General features: G+C 39.2%; 3 protein-coding genes, 1 long non-coding RNA gene and 1 other non-coding gene across 8 annotated transcripts in view; 3 read left to right on the plus strand and 2 right to left on the minus strand.

The window, feature by feature from the left end:
* The first annotated feature begins 387 nt into the window (after positions 1-387).
* LOC134821171 (carbohydrate sulfotransferase 15-like) lies at positions 388-1757 on the plus strand. The gene has a single exon (XM_063831841.1). It carries the CDS (start codon positions 391-393, stop codon positions 1519-1521), a length of 1131 nt encoding a protein of 376 aa, XP_063687911.1. The 5' UTR covers positions 388-390; the 3' UTR covers positions 1522-1757.
* Positions 1758-9741: 7984 nt separating this feature from the next.
* Positions 9742-14264, minus strand: LOC134821411 (uncharacterized). The gene is made up of 10 exons (XM_063832151.1): positions 14113-14264; positions 13854-13924; positions 13513-13694; positions 12704-12903; positions 12242-12430; positions 11940-12153; positions 11370-11502; positions 11183-11268; positions 10488-10639; positions 9742-10023 (listed from the first exon to the last, which is right to left on the minus strand). Exons 1-10 carry the CDS (start codon positions 14262-14264, stop codon positions 9759-9761), a joined length of 1644 nt encoding a protein of 547 aa, XP_063688221.1. The 3' UTR covers positions 9742-9758.
* A 379-nt stretch (positions 14265-14643) lies between these two features.
* Positions 14644-15632, minus strand: LOC134820369 (uncharacterized). Its single transcript, XR_010160878.1, has 3 exons — positions 15461-15632; positions 14926-15053; positions 14644-14772 (listed from the first exon to the last, which is right to left on the minus strand). It is a non-coding gene; the product is annotated as an uncharacterized LOC134820369 (long non-coding RNA).
* A 516-nt stretch (positions 15633-16148) lies between these two features.
* The window catches only part of LOC134821176 (coiled-coil domain-containing protein 186-like), a 34702-nt gene continuing 24462 nt past the window's right edge, over positions 16149-26388 (plus strand). For 2 of the 4 annotated variants that reach the window (XM_063831846.1, XM_063831849.1), the window contains exons 1-5: positions 16149-16226; positions 16460-16542; positions 17035-17160; positions 17495-17571; positions 23332-23377. In XM_063831846.1, coding sequence (XP_063687916.1) covers positions 16208-16226; positions 16460-16542; positions 17035-17160; positions 17495-17571; positions 23332-23377 — 351 coding nt within the window. In that variant the 5' untranslated portion in view covers positions 16149-16207. The remainder of the gene's footprint in view (positions 16227-16459; positions 16543-17034; positions 17161-17494; positions 17572-23331; positions 23378-26388) is intronic. The other 2 variants (XM_063831848.1, XM_063831850.1) reach the window with 1 other exon arrangement.
* LOC134821484 (U4 spliceosomal RNA) lies at positions 24414-24554 on the plus strand. The gene has a single exon (XR_010161021.1). It is a non-coding gene; the product is annotated as a U4 spliceosomal RNA (small nuclear RNA).

Below are 26388 nucleotides of genomic sequence, written 5' to 3' on the forward strand. Positions count from 1 at the left end.
CACTCTCCAAACATCACGAAAGATCGGATTATAGAAATCGTGAAAGATCTCAAGATGAAGTATGACTATGGTGTAGCAGAGGTTAACTTCGACAATAGACATGTTCAAGGTCCAACACTTTCAGCAGCTGTGATGAAGGGGAACATCATACCAAGCTCCCAATCGAGAAACGTGGATGAGAAAAGGATCAAATCAGAATTGATCCTCGGAAATGTAATGGAGAAGAAAGAATTGAAAACACCTGATATTCCTTACGAGATATTTTTTCCACCTGAAGGTGCTTGGAAGGGGAAGATTGATCATAAAAATGTCATCAAAAACCTTCCTGAAAAATACCAGAACATTAAATTCCTGAAGACCGCTCCAACTTATGAGGAAATGGAAAACGATATGGAGGATGCTATACCGGAACAGGAAACATTCGGAGATCTAAAGAAGATGAACTGTGATGATACTTGTTGTTATCTTAATGGCAGAAATGTAAGTAAAGATATTATCATAGAGAATCCTAAAGACATGTTCACTTTTTTACCGCCAAAAGAGGATTTCATAAAGGAGTTTAAAAACCCTTGCTGGAAAGGGAAAGATGCTTTAGATAGGGACAATTTGTTTTGTCTCCCTTACTTTTTCATTATCGGTTTCACAAAATGTGGCACGACAGATTTATTTGCAATACTCAAAAGGCACATTTTAATAAGTTCTCGGTCCAGCAAAGAAACACATTTCTTTGATAGAAGAAGAAAAGGAAGAGGGAGTAGGATGCAACGAGGTCCTTATAACCTGCCCAGATCATTTAGGTTCTACGCTAACAGAGGAACCTACCGAGAGGATTTGATGAGAACCTATAAAGAAATAGAGGGAACAAACGTACTGTTTCACGGTATCACTATGGACGCAACGCCCTCCTATGTTTGGGATAACGAATTCTGGGAGACATTCCATCCCGGTTATAAAGAACCACCAGTAACTAACGCAGACACAATTGCCAAACTGAATCCTAAAACTAAATTCATATTCTCATTGCGGGACCCCATCAATCGGATGAGATCAGCGTACCAGTTTTTCTGTTCGTTTACCGGAATATACGCCTGCGACAGACCGATAACTCCGGAGAAATATCACAATCTAGTGGTTGATGCAGTTGAGATATTTAACACCTGTCTGAAAAACAATACGGTAAGAGCCTGCACCTACAGCACTGAAACCCACCAGCTAGCGACCCATCTGTACGCAAGTATGTACCACGTGTATATAGCGGACTATATGAAGTTGTTTCCTCGTGACCAGCTCTACGTTCTCCAGATGGAGGAACATATTAGTGACCCAATTACTTCTACTAATAAACTCTGTGACTTTCTCGAGATTCAGCGATTTCCGGAGGACACTTTGCGCAGTTTTCTGGACAAGCACAAGACAAGGAACCAGTTGAATGAAGATAAGAGGATTCCCTACGTCCTGCCCCAGACAACAAAAGTTCTCGAAGAGTTCTTTCCTCAGACATCTAGTAGATGTGTTGGGTGATGAGAAGTGGTACTGGAATCGTCCGCACTAACCTTGTCATAGGTTTAGTCTCCATCATCAATTATACACTTTTATTTTCAATGGTTTAATTCGATAGTTCGTTATAATAGACTTCACACTTGCATTTATTTGATGAGGGCGGTACTGCCAACTGCGGTATGTACAATTTAATAATTTGTTTCAATACTGATCGAACTGTGACCGACGGCCACACTTGTACTGCAGAAAACTTTATGGACGTCCAGAATAGTTTAATATAGCTTGTCTTACTGGGCCGCGCTCAGCCTGTCATTCCGCCTAATCTCTATGTTTGGGATTCCGCCTAATCTCTATGTTTGGGATAACGAATTCTGGGAGACATTCCATCCCGGTCGGTTATAAAGAACCACCAGTAACTAACGCAGACACAACTGCCAAACTGAATCCTAAAACTAAATTCATATTCTCATTGCGGGACCCTATCAATCGGATGAGATCAGCGTACCAGTTTTTCTGTTCGTTTACCGGAATATACGCCTGCGACAGACCGATAACTCCGGAGAAATATCACAATCTAGTGCATAGTGGTTGATGCAGTTGAGATATTTAACACCTGTCTGAAAAACAATACGGTAAGAGCCTGCACCTACAGCACTGAAACCCACCAGCTAGCGACCCATCTGTACGCAAGTATGTACCACGTGTATATAGCGGACTATATGAAGTTGTTTCCTCGTGACCAGCTAGCTACGTTCTCCAGATAAGATGGAGTGACTTACTGGGCTTATTATTATTAGTGACTTACTGGGCCGCGCTCAGCCTGTCATTCCGCCTAATCTCTATTCTAATGAACATAATAGCCTGGGGTCCCCAGGTAAAGCTTGTCTTATCCAATATTACACATAGCACAATTGATTTAAACTTAATTTCATATATTATTGTGCCGATCTGGAATATAAATTTAATGTTGTTATTTCGAAATGTTATTTTTAAAACGTTTCTGGTTTCTCAGTCTTCTGTTTCAATATCTTTACATTCATAATTATGATTAACAGTAACACTGATTATCAAAATCCAACGCTGAATCCAATACATAAAAATAAAGTTTAGATAAGAAAATTAAGATTTGAGTATCTTCCAGGACTGAACGGGTTAAATATTTTGGTGACAGTGACGGAGTTCTTACCTGTTAAATTCTACAAAAAGAGGATTGTGAGCTTGCTGAACACGAATACTTCTCCTCAGGAAAATGTGGACGGGTACCAAGGTGAACCGTGAACTCTTATTACTTTTAAATAATTTCACAATTAGAAATAACCGCAGTTATTAACTCTCATGACGTTATGACGTGGTAATTGTTATTATTTCACCGTTTGCGTTATAGTTATACTTATAGTTATAATTGTTTACGCATCACCATATAATTCTATTTCTAGTGTAAAAATTCATCTTGATGTCGCACTTTATTCTATGTTTTATAATTTTGATCGTCGCCATGCTGAACTTAACTATTCCATTAACAATAAAAAATAACAGGTGTGACGAATAACGAGATAGAGCTGGTATTTAAACACTACGATCACAGCAGCCACGTGATATTACAGCGAGTGGTGTACTCAGTAGAATCAGTCTACGTTACCGCAGTCTTCAGACATCTTGCCAGACACGCTGTTTCAGAAACCACTAGTGCAGACGACTGAGTCTCTAGAAATCAGAATGTCTGGTGGCTAAAAAGACCTTATGATTTGGCTACATCAATATGGATATTTTTTAAGGGAAATTTAAGTGATACGTTTTGTTTTGGACAAGTGACACATAAATTATCTAATCGACATAATTATAAATTTATCAAAATCAAAAATAATTTTACGTTTGTCCTGAAAAATGATTAAAGTTGTAGCTTCTCAAATCAAAATGAAAAATGACAGAGGTATGAATAGGGCCAGGGGATGCACGATAAACGCTGTTTATAGCTGTAACATAATGTCTGATGGTTGGATATGCTTTAAATTTTTCGGACACTTTCCTTGTAAGTCTATGATATGAGTAAGCTAACCAATTTTTGTTAAAATTGGATCAAGGGAAGGTTATTCAATACGCATTTGTTTCTAGAATTTTGTGCTGGCCGAAATTAGCGCTAAAAAACCATCCTATTCCTACAGTCGGCACGCGCGGCTCAAGCTGTCGATGGCGCACTACCTAGTATGAATTGAAGCATAGCGAGTTTATTCATTTCGTTTGATTCACGATGTCGCAATCCTTCGCATCTCGCCGATCTGCATCTGTGGTTGCGAGAAGATGCGCGGCGCGGCCTTACCTGAGGACCCCAGGCTTTAATGTTGGTAAACAACAATTAAAGATTAGGCGGAATGACAGGCTGAGCGCGGCCCAGTAAAGCGCGGCCAAGTAGTGCATAGCGCTACAATCATTTTTGCTCTATCCAGAGCCCTTGCGCTTGCAGTAGCGCGCGCCCGCCCTTGACTTGTGAAACAAGCGCGCCCGCAGCGGCGCGAAAGCACATGGTTAGGTGAACAATCATTTCGTGTGCATGTGATCAGGTGATCACCCGTGCAATTAGGAGACCTGCAGTTAAATTGTTAAAGGCTGCCGCCCAATTAAAATGTCCTCAGGACATGATGTCCTTTTACAATAATTTGAAAAGGTGCAAAATATGTTTTCACCGAAAGCATATGAAATAAGTATAATATGCAGGAGTGAGTATGAATACAACATGCTTGATTTTGTTGACCATTGTTAATGATCTGGCCCGGCGCGCGCTCCTTCGTAGCTCTTGCCATCGAGAAGAAAGCGGCGCGCGCTACTTCGAAGAAACTTAGACGAGTAACATCCGTCAATTGATTTTGCTTAATTGACCCAGGAAACCTTACCGTTAGGGGCCTAACTTCGGAAGTAAAAGAGATATCTGAAACGTTTGGTTTTCAATAATTGAAGCGTGCAAATGCAATGAACTAACGAGCGCGCGCGGAGTTCAACAAGCTGTGAAGAGGCGATCACCCTGTAGTAATATCGCCAGCCGGTAAGGTCTGCTGGGGACGATTTCATTTCATCGCAGCTGGGCGCGGCACAGTAGCGCATCTCGCCGATCTAGCGATGTCTAGCGATGTCTACCGATGACGGATGTCGCTGTGAGAAGCCTCATTGAGTGCGCGGCGCGGCACAGTAACGCATCGCGCTACAAGGGGTTAACGGGTGATACTCGTAAAATATCTGTTCCATATATTGGAACCGTCGACGAGTCCAACTCGGCGCGCACGTCCTGGTAGTTTATAAACCTACCATACAAGGGGTCCCCAGGTAACAGTCAGCAGTGGTTAGCAGCAATTATTAGCAGCAGTTTAACAGGTGCCATACTCGTAAAATATTTGTTCCACTTGACCATTGTTAATGGTATGGCCCGGCGCGCGCTACTTCGTAGCACTTGCTGTAACATTTCGAGAAGAAAGCGGCGCGCTACTTCGAAGAAATGTAGACGAGTAACATCCGTCAACTGTTCCACAGGACCGTCGACAATTCCAAATCGGCGCGCGTCCTGGTAGGTTGTAAACCTACAAGCAGCAGTTAACAGCATGAGTTTCTTTGCACTTTAGTCTCCCTGTGACCTCGGCAAAAGCTACTCACACTATTGTACTTTTCACGAAGAAATACGTCAGTAGCGTTTTTGAGTTGGAGGATCACTTCGCCGCTTCGACGCGCCGCGCAAACTTTAGCATTCTTACTTCGCATCTGACGAGATCGTTGCTTTGCAAAGCAAAGCATCAATTTGCAAGGGTTGACATCCAACATCGCGATCGTCAGTCAAGTTTTTGAGCTTTTTATATACTTTTTCTATTCAATTAAAGCATTTCTTTTTATTCAAAGTTATTAAATTTGAATACATTGCAAAATTCTGAATACATTGTAACCATTTATATATTGTTTGAAAGAAGTTAAAACAATGCGCGCGATTTGGGGAGCTGGATTATGCTTTTGGCAAAAATATAACCTGCGCCTTTTTTAATTGACTATTGATAGCTGTTTTGCGCAGCGCCAAACTGATAGGGCCTGTCGTGATATCATGGATCGCTTAGGTTCCACCAGGATCTTAGGTTCCACCAGGATCTGGTATGGTAGTCCTCATAATTCTGCGGCCTCTATGTGTCGTCATCTCGCACAACTCCGAAAAACCGTTGTGAGTTTGGCATGTGAAAATTTGCAGCCCTCCAGACATCGATTGGGTTAACGAGTTGTCGTACGTCACCTCAAGATCGGGTGACAGGGGGCTGAACAGGCCAGAACCCAATTGATTGGATCTGAGGTCACGTGATTATGAGCCTGAGGTCACGTGACTATGACGTCACCAGAGCTCGTTCTCCGTTTCCCGCTCTTTAGACCAGGTGAGCTTGCATGCTTGTGAAAGTGGGTGTAAGTTACATCCAATTACCCCTAATAGAATGAAGATTTATTTTCTGACAGAAAGCTAGAAATTTACCAAAATATCGACTTTGTTCAAAATTTATTTTGATGATCACTCCTAACCTAAAATTGCACGAGAAATCGATTAAACTTGGTTTCAGAACTCAACAATGCTTCCTTATGCCTTAAGGGGGGGGGGGGGGGGGGGGGGGGTTCACCCTGATATTTTTGTGAAACTTAGTTTCGAGATAGCAGTTAACCAACAAACTAGGACCGGTGACCGAACTTTTGAGGGGGTCCCGGACCCCAACCGCCAAACGGTGCCCGCGGGGCAGCCACGCCCATATTTGGTCCAAATCAGGCCCAATTTAGCCAAATACCCTGAACATGCCCAAAACCCAAATTTTAGGTGCTCTTTTTGTAGCTAGTGGTCCCCTGAACTCGTATATGAATTTTCATCAAGATTGGACAAAAATGACTGAGTTATGAGCCAAAAACCATATGACCATATTTGGGCATACGCACCAAATTTGATCGATTTTGGCCCATAAATTGGTCAAATATCAATATTTTTGAATGAAACCAACTTTATATGGAAGGTAAGCCTATACTACACATTCTCTATGATTATCAGCTCAATATCTACCTAACTGTGGATTCTGTGTTCAAATAGTTGCAAAAAATGAACAAAATCGCCCATTATATATCAGTTCGCGATATTTGCAAAACTGACTTCGCTCAAAACAATAGAACTCAATAGGGTTTCAATATTTTTTCATGAAATTTTCAGAATCGACGTAGAATCGCCTCATGACCTTAAGTTTTGTATTAGAATTTTAAGTTAGGCCTTTAACAAAATTTGGCGGCCAAATTCTGAAAAATGCCCGATATTCTTCAACGGTTGAAAAATTCCGAATCTTATGGTTAAGTAAGAATTTTCATTGTGTCTTATCGAAAGTGAATGAGAGAAACACTTGTGACAATTTTATTTACTGGTCCTCTTATTTGTAAAGCTATCCTCAATACATTCAATGACAAAGTGTGATAACCGTTAAAACAGGGGTCGAATTCACAAAAATAACGTAAACCGTTGATTTCGATTTAAAGCAATCGCCGCTCCTGTCTCTTGATTGCTGATGATGATCAGGAACGCATGACGTATAAATATCATCACGACGATTATTGGTCACTCGAAATCGACCCGTTAAGAATGCAATGTAAGTGCGATGGTTTTTTTTTGTGCATTTGTTACCTGTTACTAATTAATCCACAGGATCAAAATGTTTATTGTATCGATAAAAATGGATTTTAAGGCATAAGGAAGCATTGTTGAGTTCTGAAACCAAGTTTACCTTATCGGACCTTATTTGGACGGACATTACATGAACGGACATAATTATGAACGGACATTAATATGAACGCTCGAAGGCATTCAAAACCATCAAAAATCCGAATGTTATTTTTTTTTAAATTTACGTTTTTTTAATTTCAGCAAATGATTTTTAAATCCATTTTTATACAGTAAGTAAGAAAAGCAGTCATTGAGCAGTAAAAATGTTAAAATATGTGTACATGATCAGTAAATCCATTTTTATACAGTAAGTAAGAAAAGCAGTCATTGAGCAGTAAAAATGTTAAAATATGTGTACATGATCAGTTTCTAATATGACATATCATCTTCATCAAATGGGTTTTCGTGCATGAAATAGTCCATGCTTAAAGCATCAGTGAATTCTAGCTTTTATATGGAAACCTTTTTTATCAAACTACCCCGGTCCTGCATTTCAGTGTTAACTTTTACAAGCCATTCGGCATGAAGTGGTTTTATCTTAGACAACATAAGGTTAACCTTAACATCACGTGGAGCTTTCCCAGCACTTATCTGTTTCATTACCTCCCCTGAGTAATATGAGCTATAACAACGTCGGACAATGTCCTTGGCGACACGATTTACCGTAATATCTAAAGGCTGGAACAAGTTTGTCATGTTGGCGGGGACTAGTTCATGAACTATGTTGTTGTGTGCCATAATTTCGTTGACTTTTTCCCGCCAAGTGACCCTTGAAAACATCATATACTAGTAAAGTTTTCTGTGCCTCCGGTAGACCAAGGAGAACCTTTCCGTCGTTAACTTACGGCACAATAAAGTTCTCAAAGTTGTCATATTCTGGACAAAAAGGTTCGAAATGGAAAAATTTTTGAAAAATTTGAACGGACTTTAACTTGGACGGACATTAATTGAACGGACTTTATTTGAACGGACATTAAGATGAACGCTAGGGCCTCCAGCGTTCAGGTAATGTCCGTCCAAATAAGGTCCGATAAGGTAATCGATTTCTCGTGCAATTTTAGGTCAGGAGTGGTCATCAAAATAAATTTTGAACTAAGTCGATATTTTGGTAAATTTCTAGCTTTCTGTCAGAAAATAAATCTTCATTCTATTAGGGGTAATTGGATGTAACTACAGTACAGCTGTACTTACACCCACTTTCACAAGCATGCAAGCTCACCTGGTCCAAAGAGCGGGAAACGGAGAACGAGCTCTGGTGACGTCATAGTCACGTGACCTCAGGCTCATAATCACGTGACCTCAGACCCAATCAATTGGGTTCTGGCCTGTTCAGCCCCCTGTCACCCGATCTTGAGGTGACGTACGACAACTCGACTCGTTAACCCAATCGATGTCTGGAGGGCTGCAAATTTTCACATGCCAAACTCACAACGGTTTTTCGGAGTTGTGCGAGATGACGACACATAGAGGCCGCAGAATTATGAGGACTACCAGATCCTGGTGGAACCTAAGCGCTCCATGATATCACGACAGGCCCTACCAAACTGATCAAGCGAATCCAAAATTATTTTAACTTCCTCCATGCTCACATCGAACTTTATTTAAATCTATTGTGAAAAAACATAGTATAGTATATTGAATATGCAAATATTCCGCGCGCCTATTCATAGAGCTGACCATTTCCCAAATATCATTAAGAGTCTTTTTTCGGGAAACAAAAAAATGTATGTATGATGTACAGTACATTACATTTACATACAGTAACGTTTTAAACTAATAGTTTATATAATTACAATCTATTAAATTTATTGAGTATTATGTAACGGAATGGAATCGATTCTACAGGGTGTGTCCAGTTGTTTTGAAAAGAAAAGCTTTTATATATTAACAGGAAACGATGTAACAGAGTCAATATATTTTAATGTTGCCATGGGGTGGCAAGTCGAAGTCCCCATACATCGTAGTACAGTCCGATAGTTTTATTGTGTCCTAATATAACACAGGAAAATGAATTCAGCAGAACATCGGACAATTTAATTGCATAGACAATAGACTGGCAATGAATCATGTTGATCAACTTGCAATGTTAATAAATTCTTGTTCGATTTTTAAAAGCATGTTCTAATAATTCTGTGACAATTTCACATCAGTTGTAGTTGGTTATGCAGTTAATAAAACAAAAGTTAATAAAACAAAAGTTAAATTTATTACCAATTATTCAATCAATACATATCATAAATTCTACTATTGGAAACACGATGCAGGATGGATGTCTTAAACTATAATTTTGTTGTCACTAATAATCTATTTACTTTCAAAGTTGAATTTAAGTTAAGTATGAAATGCCACCACATCATAGTTAGGGTAAAATATTATTCTTAAATTTTAAAATTAAGAAGATTGCTCTATGACTTAAAATTTAAAATTTAGCAAAAGATATCTAATTTTTAAATAGTTGGTTACAGTTTATGACAGTAATGGCATGACCAGTGGTCATGCCAGTACATGCCAGTACTGTGGGTTTGTGCAGTGGTTTCAGGTTTCTATTGATGTTTTACAGTATTGATTTCAATACACCAAATGCAAGCACAAATGCCCACAAATACTTGATTATTGGCGTGGAAAAATTCTTAAAACAGAATTGTGCACCCTCTGAACAAGGCTCCTCTATGTAAACATCTGCATCTGGACCCGCTTCAGGAGAGTCTTCTGTGGTCTGTCTATTAATTGCATAGCATGTAAATTTACCTTCGTCTTCCTCGTTGGGTGCTGTAATCGTAAGAGTTGTAAGTATGTCTGTTACACGCTCAATACGATACCTGTAAGATTTTAAATCTTTATTTTATAGCCAATGAACACAAATATTTGCTTGGTGATGTTAGGTTAAACTTTCTTCAAGTCAGCAGAAAAATCGGGAAACTATGGAAAGGGAGCCTGCCAAACAATATTTTTATCTTGCAAATGTAACCTTCAGCACACATACTGTCAGGATATATATTTCCAGTTCTATATATCAAACGTTTAGTTTATATTATAGGACCTTTGGCTTACATACTGTTACCTTAACTTTGTTATCTCTCAGGATATATTGTTATCTACATGTTCCTGTGATAATCCTTTGAAGACTATTTCACTATACCCAGCCGTGTACCATTGCCTTAGAAGACAGGCCGTGATTATATCCTCAAATTATTTGTTATATAGTAGTGTTGAAAGTATACTGGAATGTACTATAAACGTTTTAAGTGTAAATGATTCATCTCTATAAAATTGTTTGTGTCACCTTGTGAACTGAACAGCTTTATCCTCTTTCAAGAGCTCTTCAGTAATGTTTGTTCCCTCTGTTTTGTTGTTGGTAAACATGAAATAGATGAATGAAGGAGGTATTCCATTAGTTTTGCAATTCATTGTAATGGGTTTGCCTATCTTCTCTGACTGAAATGAAGGTAATGAGTCACAGTTGATTTAAACCTGCACATTAACAAATGTATTATCCTGATTTACTGCACCCTAATTCACTGCAAATCCCTATTAAGAGTCAGTGGCGTAACGAAAGGCCCTGTTGACCCCGCTGTGCAGGGGGGCGCCGTCTTAGGGGGGCGCCAAATCGTCGTTTGAATGTGGGACAATTTCGAAAACTTAACTAAAGTACTAGCAAAACTGCGCGTTTTGCTCTAGATACACACTTTTTTAGAGATTTTACCGGCGTATTCTTTGAAATCACCTAATTTGTTCAATTTTAGGGAGGGGCACCAAAAGGGGAGGGGGCGCCAACAGGGGGGCGCTTTTTTCGGCAGGGGGGCGCCAACAGGCAACGTTACGCCACTGTTAAGAGTGGCCATTCCTTCCCTAAAATAAGGCTTGATTTACACAGCGTGTTCAAACAAAACCCCGATTTACTGTAAACCCTGATTTACCATAGCTGTTTCCTTCCTTAAGCTCTGTGGTAAATCACGGTATTACCACTCCTTAACTTACTTGGATTTGGTTAAGGGGTCCTTTTACAATTGGCTTCGTGATTTTATCAAAGACCCTCACTGTTAATTTCTTGAATGTTTCCTCCTCTGTAAAAATTCAATTATTAGAATCCATTCTTTCATAAATCATACTAAGCAAAATTAATTTATATAAATTGGCAACTAAAGTAGATGACCTAACTACTCACTCTCCCCAGTTTCTACACCTTTTAGGTCTGCAACTGTTGTCATTGTATCTGTGTCTATGAGAAAACAAACTACTGGATCACTCATCTCTATTGCATCAGCCATGTCACTTTTGTAATTCTCTATAGCAAAATCCTGCAGTAAAAAATTAAAAACTCATCGCCAACTATGAAATTGTATTGACAGAATTGTTTAGCTTTACCTTTCATAATTTAAAGTACAGGTACAGTGCAGTTGTATATGAAATTTCTAATGACCTTTTTTTATAGCCATATTAAAGCAATACTGAGTATGTAATATATATCAGTCACCATATAATATATAATATAGATATAGATATACATACTATATTATATATAGTAACTAATAGAAGTTGTATCCTAAATAGGCAATTATATGGTAGCCTTAAAAAGGCAATATAGACCTTATTTGGGCCACATCTAAGGTAGGTCAAACTCCACTCGACATAATTTCTAGCCTTTTCAGCTAAATTTATCTCCACTAAAACTATTTTAAAATCTCTGTTTTTGTAAATCCTTTTAAAAAACTGGTTTACTCTTAGTAATATGTACTTGTTTAGTTAGATGCCCTAAACTTGCGTCATCATCTTGTTTGATAATACTCCATCCATCTGTATCCTCTATATCCAAAGAATCTGCCCATTTGTCATCATCTGATGCACCAGGATTTAACTTTTTAAACACATCATCAGTTTCATCAAGGTGAAAATATTCCTCTCCTAATTTCCACCAGATTTTGTACCTAGCTTCTTTCGTGATTCCACAGCTTAAAGAATTTGTGATTAAAGTCCATGTATAGTCTAAGATGTATTATAAAACAGCACAAAGTCGATTGTTAATATGTTCAACTATACCTGATGTTGAATGTATCTTTTTTCACGTAGTAAACTTCAGGAACACTTTCAATGTATTCATACCAATATCTTGGATTTGGTGTAAGATAATCTACTTTTGTGTCAACTATATACACTGTTTTATAGTTCTTCACCAAAGATTTTGATCCAATACCATTTTCCTGATAACACTTGAAATTCCCATTGTCGCTGAAGGTAATTAGATTATATTGCCTCTATCAGAAGAGTATTAAAAATTATCACATCATGACCTTTTGCTAGATACTGCAATGAGCTATTTTTATTAATTATACAGTTTTATTTGATAGTCAACAAATGATGTAATTTTAAAAGCTTTTGCGCCAAAAAAAGTCTTTTACTATCTATGTACATTGTGCAATGTGCATGTTGATCTCAAAACAGTTGATTTTTTGTTATATACATAAATCATTGTAATTTTAAATACAATTCAGCTTGATTTACCTGTAGGTTATAGTCTGCTCGTAAGTGGGAGGATCTGCCGCCGTTACTTTTTTAAGTTCCTCCTCAGCACCATCTGTGTCATCTAACCAGAACCACATTCTTAAAGGAGCTGGGAAGCTTTCCGTATCAGAGACAATTTCACAGTTAAATGTTGTTGACTTTTCATGGGTAACGTCTATATCTGTTTCTGTAGGATCAACCTGGTAAAGAAGTTTATAATATGATAGAAGATTGTTAAAGTGACTTATTAACTTAGGGGTCGTTCACATATTACGTAATCAGCCGAGGGGGGATGGGGTTTCCAAATGCTTATGGTTGATTATGGGGGGGGGGGGGGTGGGGTTGGTTTTATTTTTTACCCTTTAGAATATTAACAATTTGACAATATTTTAATACAAATTCCACTCTGATAGTGAACAAATTTAGAAATTGATCAAATATCCGACTGTAGTAAGTAGTTTAGAAGGTGATTGGCCGGATGTAATAACAATGATTTCGGCTCATTATGATCAGGTAGCATCAAACGTAAAGAAAGGTGTTTCCAGGAAAAAAAAGTCAAAAGGGGGGGGGAGGAGTGGGGGTCAGGCCATGATTACGTAATATTGCTGTCAGGAGGGGGGAGGTTGGGTCTTGATTACGGTTGATTACGGAGGGGGAGCGAGGGGGTAAAAATTGCTAAAATATTGATTACGTAATATGTGAACGATCCTTAATTAAAGTGACCTATTGACTTAGTCTAATTACTTAACAAGAAGGGTGCAGTTCATAAAAGTGAGTAAGGTTTTGTGGAATGTGTATTGCTAACTTACTTCTTTTACTTCTGTTACAGTGAAGACATTCCAAATCGTATTTGTTTTTAAAGTTTCATCTTCAGAAGACTTTATACATTGTATAATGGTATCCACGCCATCATGTTCAAATTTATAAGTTTGTGTAGTACTATCACTGTTTTTCACTCCATTGACAAACCATGCAAAAGTGTTACCATCGCCTGTGGTATCCCGTTTAATTAAAGTTTGGTCGTTTTCTATCAATAGGAATTAAATTTCGAATTATTATCGACATCAAATACATCGCATTAGTGTGTTTTGGAAATTGTACAGCTTAAAAGTTACAGCTTGTGTCGTGTTAAGAATATTTGAACACTTACCACAATCCATCTCTTCAGATTCTTCTTTATCCATCAAGAACATAGATTCGTTTATCATTGTGACTTCGTCCCTGTTCAAATGTGATATAATGGATGATGACAACCTCATGATGAAATAATAGATAGTTAGTTAACCGAAACTTAAACAGTGAGGTTACTCCCCAACTGCAGCCTTTTTAAAGCTCTAACGAATATTTTCATTTTCAGATACAAAGTGTACAGTATAGCAGTAGTATAGGTGATCAGTGCTAAATCTCACCCATCTTCAGCTGCAAAATCTGCCGTAGTTGTTCTCACAACTAATTGTCCACCTTCACCTCTATTTAAATCGCTACTTTCTACTGTGTATTTGCAGTACACTGACCCTTCTTGTCCGTCTGTGGTCTCGATAGCTGTGATGGATGGTGTCATGAAGGGCTGTACATAATCAATTACGACGGAGAAGTTAAATTGGGGACGCAAAATGCGAAATAAAAGATATATTTACCACTGTCGCTATCACCATTATAGCAGGTGAGTGTCACAGTTACGTCCGGTAGTTGAGGTACCACTGCCTTTACTAGATCTTCTAGCTTGCTCGATTCAGCTGATGTTTTTTAATCAAGATTCAGTTTTCAAATCATCAGTTGTGCTAGATCTTAATTTCCAAAAGTGTGTTTTGGTTCGTGTATCAATCGAAATCTATCATGATTTGTATTTAAGTTTAACAATTATTGATCAATCATAATTATGCAGAATAACTATTAGATAATGGAATGGAATTTGTAGTTCGTATACTTACTGTTTATTTGTGTCCTGAAGTCTTTGGTAAGGAACAATCCGGTTTTGTCTGTTATTTGATGATAATAATAATCTTTGCCATCAAACATCACTTTACTGAAGAATGCTATAACTGGCTTGCCTTCATTGCTTTCTTCTCCTGTGGAAATTGTGTAGGCCTGTTATTATTCGGAACTAGCGTAAATTTATCAGATCAATTAACATTATTATTATATTGATGGCGTCACATGCCCAAATCTAACGTCGGTCATCAAAGCTCCTAACATCTTGGCCTGGTTTGTAATACAATTACCATTATTGAAGTGCTGACAAGGATACTGTCCTTCTAAGTAGAGCCCATCTTCATCTGCTTCCAATTTTTCACTGCAAGTCCCACTATCTTGAGCAAAATCAGAGCAAAACACCAAACTCAACGAATTTCTGAAAATTGATGTGGAAGCTTGAAATCAATAATTTGTTTATAAACTGCATTTTCAAACTTTATTAATATCGTTGTGGGATTCTATTTCCCAGTTGAATTCCACGAAGCTGGTGTCTGGGATTCTGCCCAACTTCAAACTAGATTATTATAATGTACTCAGTGCCACATATTTCTAGCTGAGATATATGAAGGGTCGCAGCTAGAATATATAACTTTATTTATGAATCTTTCTATTTTAGTTCTTTTCGGCTAGAAAGCGATGTATAAATTTCTAATAATTATTTTTATCATGATTCATATGGAGCTACAGCATGGCATTTAAAGAATTCACGATGCATTACTACACTCATAAGCTTGTTTACAGTTTTAAAACTCATAACGCAAAAGAAATGTATAAACAGCGTACGTGAAAGAGAGAGATTTAAATTGTTGAGATTGCGGTTTTTTAGAGGGTTTAGTACAGCCTGCTGTATCAGGCCCAGCGTAAACAATCCCCACCACGACAACAAACAACAAAAGCGATTTCATCTTGGCAGAGGGCATACTGTATGGCGACAAACTGCGACAACATTTGGTTTGAGAATAGATGTCACCTGATGACAATCGTGTCAGGGTGCATTTGTTTAATTGCGTTATACTGCGTTAATGAGGTCTTGATAATACAATTTATCCAATTTGGACGAACCGATGAAAAATGATCCTTAACAACGGTAATTCCTTGACGATCATGGGCTAAGAGGTCGACTAGGCGACTTCTCGGAGGGTAAGTGACCTGTTTCAGGGACAATGTCGACATTATATCATTATAAGGTGACTTGTTGGGCAAAGCATACTGTCATTTCATTACGTGACGATATCCTCTAATTTTAGATAAGTCTCGCTTTGTCGGGGGGTTTAGAGTTAGAATTATTATCATAATTAATAAGCAGCTAAAACAATACGATTATTTAACAACGCAATAAAACGCTGATTTTATGATTATTAAGCTAAGACAGTGTGCGTGTTCTAAGTTCATTACCTACCTTTTTAAAATCAATTCAAATTTTGAAATTTTGCTATTCCATGCCAGGTGGTACTGGTAACCTTATTTGAGTATGTTTTTAGCATATTCGCATATTTTAGGACTCAATGACATAACGAAAGCAGACCTACAATGGAGCGTCCTTCTTCCGGTGAGAGAAATATTACAGTTTCTTCAAAACAAGTTATAATTGACCTGTCCAGTCTTAGTTTTCCATAACTCATAAGTTAATATTTCTGTGCGAACATTTTAAGGTTAACAATATTAAACCCAGTTCACGTTGGTGATCTTAATTATCATGATTTTCAACTTATCTTATTAATATCATTAATATAAACCAACTTATCATTATACTTAGCACTTACTGAATAGATTTTTCTTCAGTGCCAGCAGGGCTTCATCTCCCTCGTCCGCCATCCCCCTTCATGAACCGAGGAAATGCGGTTGGAAAGGAGGAAACTTCCAAGGTTATCATTAACGCAACATATTATCTGTTTGTCATCATTTATTTACTAGATATGCTAAATCTAATCCACAGTTTGCCCCACACTAGATATATGCTAAATCTAATCCCCAGTTTGCCCCACACTAGATATGCTAAATCTAATCCCCAGTTTGCCCCACACTAGATATGCTAAATCTAATCCCCAGTTTGCCCCACACTAGATATGCTAAATCTAATCCCCAGTTTGCCCCACACTAGATATGCTAAATCTAATCTCCCAGTTTGCCCCACACTAGATCTCTAGATATGCTAAATCTAATCCCCCAGTTTGCCCCACACTAGATATGCTAAATCTAATCCCCAGTTTGCCCCACACTAGATATGCTAAATCTAATCCCCCAGTTTGCCCCACACTAGATATGCTAAATCTAATCCCCAGTTTGCCCCACACTAGATATGCTAAATCTAATCTCCAGTTTGCCCCACACTAGATATGCTAAATCTAATCCCCCAGTTTGCCCCACCACAGCTGATGGCAGATCTGAAGAAAGCGAACTTTAGTCTGAAGCTGAAGATATATTACCTGGAGACAACTCTGAGCAAAGTGTCCGGAACAGAACAGTTTGATGTCCTCACTGAGGTTTCAATGAGTATAAATAAATCATAAGTACCATGGCAACAGTTATATTACCACACATTTAAATGGAATTTTTCCCATATATATAACATATTTGTCTAGGACGTTTGACAGTTTGGGAAAAACACTTACGACATTGATAGTCATTCAAATAGAATTAATAACTTTTTCATGTTTGCAGACTTTTGAGTTCGCTTTTATATAAATTAAAAAATTATCATACTTTTCTTGTATATATTATAGTATGAGATGTTAAAGTTGTACTACATATGTATCTACATATGTACTACAATGTGCCTTTGTTTTTTAATGATTTTCTGATAAATCCATCCTTCAGAATGTTCAGCTAAAAGTTGAAAAAGAAAATCTGGCAAAAGAATTATCTACAAACAAGGAGCTCCTCATAAAAGCCTCGTAAGTTGACCCAAAAACTATTATTTTAAGAGAAGACTTGTGTTATAACTTAGATATATAATGTAAGTGACTTCTGTTTGAGGCGTGTAACATGCTCGCTATCAACCGATCTATTGTCCTTGATTTGAGCTGGGCAGTGTTTTAATCATTTGCACGTCGAAAATCTTCGATGATTGTTCAAATGTGACAACTACAAGTGGCCTTTAAGTTTAAGACTGGATTCCTAGGTTTATTGTCAAAATTCATTCGTTTATTGAAAAAGTATAATGTAAACACTCTAGTTCTTATCAGTTATCGCTGCTAACCAAGCATGAGCAAATACTGTTAGATCCAGCTTGATAGTTCTCAAATAAGATTATAATCAATTTAACATAATATATAACATAAAGTATAGAGTATTCATATTGTATAAAGTATTGAGTATAAGACTACATTGTGCCACTCTACAAGGTGAAGGATTTACAGTAACGGTTGACGTGTCCCACATTCACTTGGTACACCCACACTGCACACATCACACTGCACAGTGTGTGGCTGCTGCTTGAGACCTGTTAAAACATGCCCCACTCGTCACCTCACTGCTACTGTATCCATATACTCTACATCTGAAAATAATGGTGTAATCTGACATGCAGGAATCATCATTTTTGACATGATTAGACGAGATTAGGAGAGTTTTATTGGCCCTGATGTGTTGTTTGATTATGTAACGAGCTGTTCTATTGGAAATGGAAAATATTGTGATTGAAAGAGTGTTCTAGTGGTTGGAAACTTAGTAATGTTTTACCGTCTACATAACCACAATCAAATCAAGTTGTAATGACATAAACATAATCTCACGTCATCATAAATATGGGGGGGGGGGTCAGGGGTGTCACGTCCGTCTATGTCCGCTTGTCTCATAGAATCCAAAAAGGACAGGACATAGGCGGACATAGGCGGACATAGGCGGACATAGACGGACATAGGCGGACATAGGCGGACATAGGCGGACATAGGCGGACATAAATGGACACCTAAATTGCTAAATAAAATGTTAAATTTTTGCTGTTATAGGGGGGATCATGTTTTTGTCCGTTCGGTACCCTATATTTTCAAAACGGACAAAAAATAGAGCGGACAAAAACGGACAAAAATGGACAAAAACGGACAAAAATGGAAATAACATTTAGATGCTTCCTCCTCCTACTCTTCCTCCTCCTCCCCCTGGGTCTTCCTGATCTTCCTCAGTCCTCTTCCTCCTCCCCTCCTCAGTCCTCCTCCTATTCCTCCTCCTCGTCCTCAGTCCTCCTCATCAGTCCTCAACAGTCCTTCTCCTCCCCAGTCCTCCTCCTCCTCCTGAGTCCTCCTCCTGGGTCCTCCTCCTCCTGGGTCCTCCTCCTCCTCTTCATCCTCCTCAGTCCTCCTCCTCATCCTTCTCCTCAGTCCTCCATCCTCCTCCTCAGTCCTCCCCCAGTCCCCCTCCTCCTCCTCCTATTCAGTCCTCCTCCTCCTCCTCCTTCTCAGTCCTCCTCCTCCTCCTGAGTCCTCTTCCTCCTCCTCTTCCCTCTCAGTCATCCTCCTCAGCCATCCTCCTCAGTCCTCCTCCTCAATCCTCCTCCTCCTGGGTCCTCCTCCTCATCTTCATCCTCCTCCTCTTCCTCCTCGGTCCTCAGTTCTCCTCCTTCTGGGTCCTCCTCCTCATCCTTCTCATCAGTCCTCCTCCTCCCCAGTCCTCTCCCAGTCCCCCTCCTTCTCCTCCTCCTATTCAGTCCTCCTCCTCCTCCTCCTCCTCAGTTCTCCTCAGTCCTCCTTCTCATTTCTCCTAAGTCCTCCTCCTGAGTCCTCCTCCTGAGTCCTCCTCCTCTTCCTTCTGAGTCCTCCTCCTGAGTCATCCTCCTCCTCCCTCTCAGTCATCCTCCTCAGTCATCCTCCTCAGCCATCCTCCCCAGCCATCCTCCTCAGCCATCCTCCTCAGTACTCCTCAGTCCTCCTCCTTCTCAGTCATCGTCAGTCCTCCTCCTCAGTCCTCCTCAGTCCTCCTCCTCCTCCTGAGTCCTCCTCCTCCTCCTCCTCCTGGGTCCTCCTGGGTCTTCCTGATCCTCCCCAGTCCTCTTCCTCCTCTCCTCCTCAGTCCTCCTCCTACTCCTCCTCCTCGTCCTCAGTCCTCCTCATCAGTCCTCAACAGTTCTCCTCCTCCCCAGTCCTCCTCCTCCTCCTGGGTCCTCCTCCTGGGTCCTCCTCCTCCTGGGTCCTCCTCCTCCTGGGCCCTCCTCCTCCTCAGTCCTTCTCCTCCTCCTCCTCAGTCCTCTTCCTCCTCTTCCTCCTCTTCCTCCTCTTCCTCCTCTTCCTCCCTCTCAGCCATCCTCCTCAGTCCTCCTCCTTCTCAGTCCTCCTCAGTCCTCCTCCTGAGTCCTCCTCCTCCTCAGTCATCCTCCTCAGTTCTCCTCCTCCTCCTAGGTCCTCCTTCTGGGTCCTCCTCTTCCTGGGTCTTCCTGATCCTTCTCCTCCCTCTCAGTCATCCTCCTCAGTCATCCTCCTCAGTCATCCTCCTCAGCCATCCTCTTCAGCCATGCTTCTCAGCCATCCTCCTCAGTACTCTTCAGTACTCTTCAGTACTCTTCAGTCCTCAAAATGTTTGTCCGCTAATGTCCACCAATGTCCGCTAATGTCCACCAATGTCCATCCAAGTCCGCCAATGTCCGTCCGGGTCCGCCAATGTCCGTCCAAGTCCGCCAATGTCCGTCCGAGTCCGCCAATGTCCGTCCGAGTCCGCCAATGTCCGTCCGTGTCCGCCAATGTCCCAAAAAACACGTCCGTTGTCTCATAGAATCCAAAAAGGACAGGACATAGGCGGACATAGACGGACATGACACCCCCCCCCAATATGTCAACAAAGTTAAGCAGAGAAGAAGAAAAATTATCTTGCTATATAGCTCATAACTAGGGAGGATTTTAAAGTTTCCGAGACATTGATAGAGTTAACTTCCTTGGTGAGCAGGTGCCATAACTTGGCTGCTTTCACTCCAAAAGAGTCTTCTTAGTGGGTCGAAAGAAGAATTGTGCCTTTTCATTAAATGTAGGCACAGTAGCTTTTACGCCGTCCCGAGAGCTTAAACTGTATGTTGATGATGTTAGGAACTAGTCCATTCATCATCTTCCATGTATGGATTAAAATGAATCACTCTCTGCGTCTCTGCAATGATATCCAGTTTCTGCAGGAATACCCAGTAATCAAGATTCTGGCAGCCACTGATCCGACGAGTTTGGATTATTTCAATAGTTTTAATATCTAATGATTTTGTATTCTGTAAGACTTATCGTCGTCCTACGGGCTACGTCAAAATACCTGTAGACAAAGTGTTGCCGCAACTTTATTGGCCAAGTACTACAAGAATAGTTAGTCTAGGATCCGTATCTTCTATTAACGTCACGCATCCTGGTGCTGGGATAGAAGTTACACTGTATTATAATATTAATATTTGGATATAAATAGATCTGATGAAAGTTTGAGCGAAGGTCCGTAATTTGAGGTACGGATATGTATCTAAATATTATGTAGATATGTCTAGATACGGTTTAAATGTGTGCAGTTTGTGTGCGAATAGGGTATACTGCGATATAAAAGAACCTCTATAATATTCTGCTATATTATACTTGATAGGGTATAAAAGTACCTCTATATTCTGCTATATTATAGGATATAAAATATTAAAAGAACCTCTATATTGAACTTGTTGAGCAGCCAGTATATGTGGAGAGATCTATACGCCACGTTAATAGGATCCTAACATTTAAACAATAGATCTCTCACTACAACCAATGCAACACCAATATTGTTGCTAGGGAACAGGGTCGACATACTTTTGTTATCTGCACACACACACACACACACACACAATCGTGGGACAATAGTGGCTAACAAGAGTTGTGTTTTAACGTCTGTTAATTATGAGTCCTCTGTCACACTTCGGACTAAATCAGGTCCAATCCTGCTTTTAGTGTCCTGTGTGACATATCAATTGTATATGATCAGCTGGGTAAATATCCTGGTCCAATTTAAACTGGTATCGTGGCATTACGTAATACAGTGGTACGCCACAAAGTACGCCTCATAGTACGCCCCATAGTACGCCTCACAGTACGCCTCATAGTACGCCCCATAGTATGCCCCATAGTACGCCTCATAGTGCGCCCATAGTACGCCCCATAGTACGCCTCATAGAACGCCTCATAGTACGCCCCATGGTACACCCGTCACGATTGAGTCTGAGATTAGCCAGAACTAACCGCTTGAATTAGTCAAAGCCAGTCGCAACTTTTCAGCGATATCATCAGGGATTGTAATACGTGAAGAGAACTTGAAGCCTGGAGAATGTTTAATCTGGAAGTGAGCCATGAAGACATGGTGGTTGCATGAATTAATATCACGAGTGTACTGTGTAGTCTCGGATCTTGTAGTCTCATTTTACTGTTCTAGACCAAATTTGGTACTCAAAGAATCTAGTAAACAAAGGCCTCTACTTATTTTAATAGTTCAATGTAAGTTAATGTCTCCGTGTAGTGTTGTTTCCCCAATGCGATGTCATCCTATGAATTGATTACCCGATTAGCCGTCCTGTCCAATGTGTCCCTCAACTTTGTTAGCTAGTAAAATAGCACTGTGCAGTCAACTAAACCAAATTATATAATAGCCTAAATTCATAGGGACGTGACATGCAGGGTCATTGGCTAATTACAATCACGTGACCTTTTTCCTGGCATCTTATTAGTCTTCTCTCCTTGCTGTCCGATCCAGCGCTACGAAAATTTTACCGAGCATCAGTATATTGACTCGTGGTATTGTGTATCTTAGTGTACTTGTGTGTGTTTGGAATTGTATTAGAGCTGGTCTGGTTGAGTTGTTACTGAAATCATCTCGTTTAAACGCTATACAGGGATAGCTAGAGGTGGAAGGAGAGGAAAAGAGGGCCTTTTTCTTGTTACATGTCGTATGACTTGGCTTTTCGTTTGATCAACGACAATTGGTTTCAAACGGGACAGGAACTTTATAACCCTTATCATGTGGTACAGGGAGAGTTTGATAATCCTGCCCACGGGTAAATTATATTACTTTGTTTTGTGTTTGATTCTATGTTGATTAGGGGTATTTAGTGTGTGTTATGTTGAGGTAATTGGCTAATTAGCGTGTATGTGTGTGTGCCCTATTTTGCATAATTATAAATTATTCAATACACACTGATGAGATATTCTGGTGTCTTTGTTTTTAAGTTTCCTCCCCTACATGCACTTCAGTTACCATATGAGTGAGATCCGTAATTCCAGCCTTTCAGACCACGTCTTATCATATCTTCCAATAGATGACAGTCTTCCAGTAAACGATAGTTTTTAATAAGCATGACAAAGTTAATACTTCAATACGGTTAATTAATCATTAATCATTAATCATATTTAATAAGTATAGTGTCCTACTGACTGGTACAGGTATTATAAAAGAACTAATTTAACCGAATCTAATGAGATTTCAATTGACAATATAATGCTGACAGCATCGTAATCCCTTGGGGATAAATTTAAAGCAATGCATGGCTGTCAACAAATACAACTGTCAATATCACACCGAGTTTATAATCAATCTGTCATGAATACTTGACTGTATATTGGTATCAAATCAAATCAAATAATAACGCCACAAACGTCATCACTCGTCACCATACAAATTTCTACAAACATATTTGTATTAAACACATCTTGCTGTTTTAAAACTTGGCTTTATTTCAGATCTGTGGTGGACAGCTTATCTTCAAACCAAGGGAACCAACAAAAGGTCAGTACGTATAGTTCGTGGTGAATTTGATTATATTGAATTCACCAAATATTAGCTGTTTGAGACGAAGTTTTTGTCTTCCTGTAACTATTGTAGATGCCATAAAACCAGATTTAGTTAGCTGTGTTATGTAGAAATGGAAACCTTAGTCCTTACAACCTTAGTTCCTCACTTGACGACACAGTGAACCCTGCTGCTCCAGCAGCTCCAGAAGTTAAGCTGCCGTTTGAATTTTGGTTTTATAAAAGCCGTAGAGAAACAGATTTAACCGGTTACCTGAGGATGAATTTCGATATTTCTCGCCCTTGCATGGCGACCAAACCTTACAATTTGCCGCCCTCTGTTCGAAGAAACGTAGCGCGCGGCGCCAATCGGTATGCTTCTGTTAAAAGTTTTTCGCGCTCGCAGTTACTACGACTTCCGAAAATTTGACGAAAATTCGTGCCAAATTTGGCTAAAACGCAATCAGCTAATTATAATCAATCTATAATACGACCTTTTGTGTCGACAGTTTTTTGGTTTGAACGTTGTGAGCGTGTTTCTGGCCGATATATACCATAGCATGTGTCATCCAATACGAACGCACCATGGAGTTATTGTGGCGGGAAATTTAAACACGTGGGAAATATTTTCCGATATAAACAAGGCCGAAGGAGCTTTGTTGACTTTATTAATCATCGAATTTATTGAATACTTCATACCATATGCTTATTTGTAATTGTTCATTATAAATACACAGGACAATAACTTATAATTTCAAATTTCCCAATCTCTAAATTCCGCATCGTCTCAACTCTTAGACCCGTGACTACACCAGCATCATGGAAATGGTCCAACCTTTCTACTATACCTAATCAATGCATCGAATTTTATATCATCAAAAGCATTTACTAATTTTATAAGGCTGTAACACATCGTTAGATTGTTGCGATTGTAGCATTATCGTTAAACGGGTCCAATAAATTCATAACAGACTTCAAACACAATTTTATGCTTTACATGGGACTGTTTATTATGCTGTTTTTTCTTTACATTCAGCTTTGCGCAGTGGCATTACCATAGTTAATGAGGTCCAACCGAGACGTGGTTATTGCTAGTTGAAAACTAATCCCAATATCCCGCTATTGCGATCTTTCATTAGAGAGCTCTAGCAATTTTTCCTGGGCTGCTGGTCAGCCCTTCCTTAAAACTTAGAACTTGACATGACTAGCCGTTTTCATCACTAGTTTAGCGAATATTTGTTGCCGTTTTATATTATATCTTGTCTTGTCTGAGATCATATTAATTATACCGAATTTCTCGTCAGTGATTGTTTTTTTGACTGTCAATGAAGCAAACTCAATTAGAATTATGATCATGAACTTTTTTGTTGTTTTGTAGAATCTAAGAAGCTCGATTACGTTTAAAATGTGGTAAATATAATTCAGTAAATTTCTATCAGCAAACTGCAAAAATCATCTGAACAACAGTTCGACTTTGAAACCATTGAGAAGCAAACCACTAACGATATACTTAATATGATGATTGAATTTTAAAACAACTATCATGGCATTCAAGTTCGTGTGTTTATTTGTGTGATTTAGTTTGTTGACAAGCAAAACCACTTATTTGAAGATCAGATAACTCTGAATGGTAGATAATAATGAAGATATCTTAATAGAACTTACTATGTGAGACTAAATTCCTTGCAGTGGCTATTACCAGCGGTTTAGCGGTTACATAATATTAAAATAGCCAAATGACATGAACTTAAAATAATGCGATGAAAAATCGACTTGAAGTTGAGATGGTACATTAACAAGTAGAGATGGTACATTAACAAGTAGTACAAAGTTATCTGTTGGAGTTGGAAATACAGCATGTCACTTTAGAATTGGAGTTTTATATTTTCAGAAAATTTCTAGAAATTAAACAGATTCTTATTCAAGAAGAATGTTAATATCGAGAATGATTTTTTAAAGAAATTTGAAGATTTGTAACCTCGTACATTGTACTCATAAAACCTAGTTCCGACTAACATTCATCAGACACTTCAACTCTAACATTTTCTACCCATTTCCTGATCTCATCATACCGTTTTGCGAATACCTCAGACTCTTACGTTGTCTAGAACCGCTAGGATTGAGCACCACTGAGCCTTGAACAGAGGTTAAATGTAACACTTTAAACAGCTCTGTCTTGAGTTCGCTGCTCCTCAACACAATGATCAGTGGATTAATAGCTGCGTTAACAAGAGGTAGTGTTAAGAGAAACAGAGGGTAGAGATTCTTGTTGACATCCTCGTTTATCCTTTTATCAAGGATGAGTGAGATGATGATTTTTGCAACTAACTGGTAAAGTGTTGAGAGACTTGTGCACAGTACAAACAGAAATGTGATGCAGGTAACGGTTATGGTGACGTATATTTTGCGGGCAGCTGATTCGTTGTTTGGGGCTGGTTTTCTGAGAGATCTTACCAGAATAACAAGACACACCAGACTCAGAATACAGGGGATGATAAAGGGTATCAAATTGAGGATGAACCCAACTATTAATCCGTAGTATGTTTTGATTCCCTTTTTCTTGTTCGGTGAATCGTATTTCTTGTAGAAAATTCCAGCAATTTCCAATCCAAGCTGTCCATATGACATGGAGAAAGCCTTTTTATGTATGTGAGGTCTGGAACTAATCCCGTGATACTCGAATGCAGCAACAGGAACCCACAAAAGAATATAAAAAGCAACCGAGGACACTGCAAGCTTCATGTTGATTCTATAGAAGGGGAGTTTGGCTTTGACAGTCCTCGCAACACATAACACAGCATTAACGAAGGTTGATACTCTGTAGAACAAGTTCCAAAGTATAGTAACCACAACTAGGGCTTTGTTTTCTATCATATCTGGTTCAATGACTGTCTTCTCCCAATACTGTTTGATGATTAGAGCTGATTCGATGACGACGGACATGGCCATGAGTCCATCACTGCTAGACATCAGAAAGAACATGCATGGTACAAATTTCCTGAACTGATT

This window comes from Bolinopsis microptera, chromosome 9, assembly GCF_026151205.1.
Source record: "Bolinopsis microptera isolate Bmic1 chromosome 9, MBARI_Bmic_1.0, whole genome shotgun sequence".
NCBI classification, from domain to species: domain Eukaryota; kingdom Metazoa; phylum Ctenophora; class Tentaculata; order Lobata; family Bolinopsidae; genus Bolinopsis; species Bolinopsis microptera.